This window comes from Neltuma alba, unplaced genomic scaffold, assembly GCF_004799145.2.
Source record: "Neltuma alba isolate B1F8T4 unplaced genomic scaffold, ASM479914v2 tig00003082_pilon, whole genome shotgun sequence".
NCBI lineage: Eukaryota > Viridiplantae > Streptophyta > Magnoliopsida > Fabales > Fabaceae > Neltuma > Neltuma alba.
The window spans coordinates 235,981-241,980 of record NW_021633133.1 but is presented as its reverse complement, the minus strand read 5'-3'; the positions used below and the strand labels follow the sequence as shown (position 1 = coordinate 241,980).

At 31.5% G+C, this 6,000-nt stretch overlaps 1 protein-coding gene across 1 annotated transcript; it reads right to left on the bottom strand.

Annotated features, from left to right (window-relative positions):
- Positions 1-1,867: 1,867 nt before the first annotated feature.
- LOC114740242 (protein SIEVE ELEMENT OCCLUSION B-like) lies at positions 1,868-3,677 on the bottom strand. The gene is made up of 4 exons (XM_028928362.1): positions 3,335-3,677; positions 3,107-3,256; positions 2,416-2,549; positions 1,868-2,299 (listed from the first exon to the last, which is right to left on the bottom strand). Exons 1-4 carry the CDS (start codon positions 3,675-3,677, stop codon positions 1,868-1,870), a joined length of 1,059 nt encoding a protein of 352 aa, XP_028784195.1.
- Between the last annotated feature and the right edge of the window lie 2,323 nt (positions 3,678-6,000).

The window sequence follows — 6,000 nt, the reverse complement described above, 5'->3', positions numbered from 1 at the left end:
GAGTATTAATAATAATGTTCAGTTGTTTTTACCTTGCGCTTAATGCTTCCTTGTCACTGGCCATCATTTGGATTGATTGTTTGATTAGTTTAAACTTGAGATAGTTAAGTTAATCTGTGACTTTGGTAAAAACGTGCTAGTTCGGAAATTTAACTGAGTAAATAGACGGTTTGTTGATAGAACAGAGATGTATTTGTTAACCTAGCATAGACTTAAAGGGGTTTTGGTTTATAGAGTGCAACCTTTTAAAACAAATGCAAGAGATTGCTCTATTTTATTGAGGATGCAAACATTTGGTTTTGACTTGAGAAAGCTTAATCAATTCTGCGAACCCCGGCTAACTGAACTTATTGTTAAGTACTACTTGAGAATTGATTAATCCAATTTTATGAAGTATTTTAGTGAAGAATAACTCTAGTCTCTTAATTGTTTCAAAATCAAGTTGATTTTATACTGCCTTAAATTATTGTTTTTCTAATTTCATTTCACAACTCTTTTACAAGATTTGTCTCATTGAACCTAATCAAGAACACATTAATGATTTTTAACTCTTCTAGCCTTAGTCTCTGAGAAAACGATACTTTTTATATTACTTGCAACCCATCCGCTTGCGGTTTAGCTAATCGGCGAACAATATTATCAGATGCCAAATCACAATTAAAACAAAAATGAAGTTTCTAACTTTTACTAAAGTAAAAGGACAGAATAGCTTCATTACAGAGGACATAGATTATTACATAATATCCATACCGGACAACTAAATATCATGACATATGATAGTCATGGGCACAACACAGCAAACTGAATTACGTAGCACACAACAAAAAAGGTACATATAGTACTCAAAAGACACAGATATTTATTCATTATCGCATCACAGAGACAACGAAAAGCAAATCAGCTAGCTCATGGATGCATGATCATGGAGTCCATTTGGTTTTCAGAAATGGGGTCCCAATCTCGACGTTCAAATTCTCTGATGTATGGTGATAATGGATCCCATGGCAACACTTGTAACTAACATTTTCAACTTCCATAATCTTCTTCTTACAAGATGGCTCAGGGCAAGTGATAGTGAAAGGAACTCCTGATCGTATATTGCTCAATTGGAAGTGGAAACAAGGAGGAGGAACACTAGCCCTCTTTTGATTGTAATACTCTATAAATGCATTATCAAAACCTTGGAGGACTTGCACGTTCAATCTCCATTCATCGAAATTCTCCGGTATGCTCGTTACCAGGGGACCAAACCCTATAACCAGCACATTGGGGCCTTTGCTTAGAAGGGCCCAAGTTTTCTCGTTTTTGTATGACAGTAAAGTTTCCATGCCTTTAAGAAAAGTGTCCTGTTTGGGATTCTTCGTTTGAGCTCTGCTTAACATCGAGTTGGTGGTGTTGTTCCAGAAATTGGATACAAAGGTTTCGTCAAGCTTTGAGAGGTTGAAATGCTCGATCATGGTATCTGCTTGCTTGATGATGGGGTCCTTCTTAATGGATACTAACAATGAACCAATCCTTTGGGTCCCAGCAACGTCAAGCCCTCCATAAATGAAGATGTACGCGTCATTCTGAATCTGCATATCGTAATATTTGCATTGGTTTTTAAGGAAAAGACAATTTTCAAATATGATCTGGTAACATGTATGAAATATTCGAAATCACTCTAAATGCCTAAATTTTGACTCAAAAGAATCTAATGTTTATAATTTCTTGACTTGAAATAATCCAATTCATATAATTAAGTTGTAATCAGTTAAAGCCTATAGGAACTGAATTGATAGATAATTAACAAACAGTTTAGGAAGATAGTACTGACCCATTTTTCAATGTCTGGAAAAACTTTGGTGGCTTGATTCCAAAACCACTTCTAGTGAAGGGAGAGTCTTTCTTCATCCTCAGGTCGAAATGGGAAGGCTTCAATCTTCCAGACGAAGATCATGTGCATTGCATTATTGTGAATGACTTGACCTCTAGGGTTTATGATGACGACGATGGGCTTTCCTTGGTAATGCCACAGCTCTTCTAAAACCTTCTTTCCTTTAATGACGAACAGGTTCTGTAAGACGTACCATGGCATGTTTGATTTCAGATGCTTGAACTTCTCCTTCTGATCATCACTTATCTTATGATCATTGGTTTCCTCCACCACAGGAACCCATAGAATTTCATAATTTTGTTTCTCTCTGTCTTTTTTGAATACATCATGGATAGATTTCAAAACCCAAATCTCGTCTTCAATGTTGTCCAGACCAGAAATGAACAGCAGAACATTCTTCGTCTTCAAAACGTCATTGCTTACCTAAATCGCACGATTCATTAAAGCTGTTGATACAAATTGAGACTACTGTTGAAATAGAATCTTATTCTTGGATTTTCTATTATTTTAAATTAATTTATTGAATGTGAAAGACTTACCACTTGTTGAGTAGTGTTATCGAAGATTTCGAGCTCGGTAATTTCCTCGGCGAAAATGAGAGCCGTCAAAAGATCCACAATTCCAGAAGGAGACTTAAACACATCCTCTCGCCAATTTCGGTCTATCCGACCAACTGGAAATTTCAATGAATTAAGATTGTATTGTTAGCGTTGGATATATTACTGGGAAAATGATAGTTTTAGTCACGTCCTAGAATATCAATTTAATAGCATTTCTGTTCCAACAAATTTTTATTAAAAAATAAGTTGCGAATATTAATTAAGATCATGGTCAATATAAGTGTCAATTGCAATGTATCTATTTGGTACGAAGAAAATGGAGAGGAGGGAATGGTAAGAAAAACTTTAATAACTTTGATTCAAAAAATTGAAAAAGTTAAGGTTATAAAATTTTAATAAAAAATGTAAGGCAAAAGAATAGGAAAAATTAATTAAAAGCTTATAACTCCACTTCTCAAATTTTTAAAATCAAACTTGTAAAAGATTTTCCACCCCTTCCCTCCATTTTCCTCGTATCAAACAGACCTAGACATTTAAGTCTCATAATTCATTCTCAATGACTTACAATTAAAACTCTTAACATTTGTAAATGTCTGGTAAGCTTGGAAAAACTTGAAAATAGTGATTATTGAAAAGTTGAAAAAACTCATCAGCGGTTCTTTTCCGTAACCTTCATCATGCGCAATCTCATTCAACTCATTAGTCAATCTCATGACAACACGATTGAGCTTCCTAACAACTTCGGACTTGATGTTCCAATCCCTATATGCATTGGAAAATAAGCACATTAGGTAATAGAACTTCCCAAACACAATAAAATCTGTGAAAGGATACAAATTCGTTAAAAAATATTCAAGAAACAAATGAAACATTCACAGTTCAGTCGTTCGATTAGAACGAGTAAGAAGGGCCAAGATTGCCCAATAAGTATAGAGTTCTCGAGGAGCATTATACAAATTTGGGCTTTGGGATTTCTCAGCGATCTTCTTCTCCAATGTTGAAATCCCCTCAATAAGTTTGAATGTAATGAGGTCTAAGTTGTTCTTGCTAGGCTTGGGTTCTTCCCCAAGCCTGAAGATATGGAGTTCAAGAGCATTTTCCTTGGTACGTTCCATGAGAGCAAGACGCCGAGTTTCGCCGAAGTCCAAAGCAAAAGCGCATTTATATGCGACAGGCTTGGTGAGCCCAATACTGGTTGATCGGGTTTGCCCAATGAGCCGACCCACTATTTCCACAGCCATAATAATAGTAATAATAAGGAAAGTAAAATACATTAATTACCTTCTCTTTTATCTAAATTATAAAAATCTCTGTTTTATTTTGAAAATGTATATAAATCTTCCTTAAAATCAAAATATATATTACATAAATCACCCTTATATGTTTAAGGTTTTATTTTTGTCCATCCAACCGTTAGTTAATTGTTAAGTTTGACTTTCAAACTTTTATTTTGACCAAAATATCTCTTATTAACATACAAATTTTTTTGAACATTTATGTCTATTAAAAAAATATTTTTTGATACAATAAAAATAATTAATACATATATTTTCAAAATTTTTAATATGTTATAAAATTGATTAATTTTGATTATATTATAGAATTATATAATTTTAATTCTTCATAACATATTGAAACTTATTTATTTAGGTCTCTTTTAAGTGGATAAAAAATATTTTAAATGCATATTTTTTATCATATAATATAAATTATTTGAGTTTGGGACATTATATAAATAATTTAAATTCATAATTTAAAATTTTTAAACAAAAATCTTGTTGCAAACATGTGATTTGATTGATTATATATTTATTTAAAAATTTTATTAAAATTCATTCAATTTTTTATGTTTACATTAAATAAATTACTTAATTTTCTGTCTAAATATGATAAAAACATTAAACAAATAACTATTTTAAAAAATAAAAATAAAATTAAAGTAAAAAAATCTTAAATTTTTCAAAATAGTTTTAACTAAAATTTAGGGATTTATTGTTATGAAGGGTAAATTAGTAAATAAAAGTATTTTAACATAAATTTTTATTGAAAAAATATCTTTTAAAAATATTCTTAACAAATTTAACAATTTGAATTTAAGTGTATGTTTTTAAAATAGAAGGGAGGTTTGTATAATTAAGACAAAGTGCAAGGGAGGTTAGAGTATTTTATTCTAATAAGAAACCAAAATAAAATTTTTCATTGACCAGCCCATATATATAATTTTCAAAAGAAAATTATTGATTTTTTATTTTAAAAATATAGGATAATTTTTTTAACATAAAAAATTCAAAATAAAAATAAATCTGAAGGGAGGTGAAAATAAGGTTTCATCCACACACAAATTTTCGCTATCAAATTATGCAAATTGGATTCCCTCCAGGTACTAGGTAGTTCTTGTGAAGAGAAAAACAAAGAGAAGTGTTCATGGTGGGCCCCATTAAAATCATTAAATCCTTTTCTCTTTCTCTCTCTATGCTTTACGAATTACAAGAGAATTCTCCCCTAACAAAATATCCCCATCAGTGGTGTTACTAATTGAGTTACGCGTTCATTCGTCCTCTGCTATTTCATTCATGCATCTCCAATCACATAAGGAACTTCCTCCGTGTTTTACATATAGGTCTCAATTCTGAGTTATAAAGTGAGATTGTTAATTTTTTCTCGAAATACATCCTTGTAAAAAATTAAAATTACTATAAGATGTATTTTTCAAGGAGACATTTTAATTACAGACATATCTAGAAAGCAAAAGCTACACATCACTCAGGTTTCAGTGATTTGTCGCTTGGCAATGTTCAAAAAAACAAATTGAGACCTGCATATATACTCCTCTGATCCTATTTATAAGTCACTTCCAACATATTTCACATAAGTTAAGAAAAACTTTAAAATTCATTAACTCTTATTTAAAATTCAACAACTTTTTAATTTTATTCCTATTTAATATACACTATATCTCATGTAAAGAAAGTCAAAACAATAATAAATGAAGGATAAAATTGTACATCCATATAAAAGATTTTTCTGAGTGCCTTATAAATGGGACAAAAGAATTTATTCTCTCTACTTTATAAATACAACCAGAAGAGTGTGTGTATCAAAGTAGTCTATTGATTTGACTCGATGATAGGCTGAGAGTTAAATTCGGAAATAATAATAACAAAGTTCAAATCTCAAACAATTTTCAACAACCCTTCGTCTAAGTGCAAGATAAATAAAAGCATGCAATAAGATACTAACCAGACAAGAAATAGGCCTCAGTATATGTGTTGGTGGCTCGAAATTGCTTAGAATAGCCTTCTCATCTTCTACAATCTGTGTGTGTGTGCATATAAAAAATAATAAACCAATCATTATCTCATATATATATATATATATATATATCAGATCATGAAGGTTAAATATTACGTACCTTGGGGGCTGCATCAGTATGACCAAGTGAGCAATTCATAATCATTGAGACAACGCTGAAAAGAGCTTCGACGTTGAAGGATTCTTCACAATTAGTCTTGTGAACGTCGACATGGAACTTATTGTAACGGAGATCCAGGATCTGGCTATCAC

Bases quoted from the DNA above. Each gene is read 5' to 3' on its own strand.
- LOC114740242 (XM_028928362.1), bottom strand. From the start codon at position 3,677: ATGGCTGTGGAAATAGTGGGTCGGCTCATTGGGCAAACCCGATCAACC. The intron at 2,550-3,106 runs GTTACGGAAAAG...TGAAATTTCCAG, and splicing joins TGAGATTGCGCATGATGAAG to TTGGTCGGATAGACCGAAAT. The intron at 2,300-2,415 runs GTAAGTCTTTCA...CGTGCGATTTAG, and splicing joins ATAACACTACTCAACAAGTG to GTAAGCAATGACGTTTTGAA.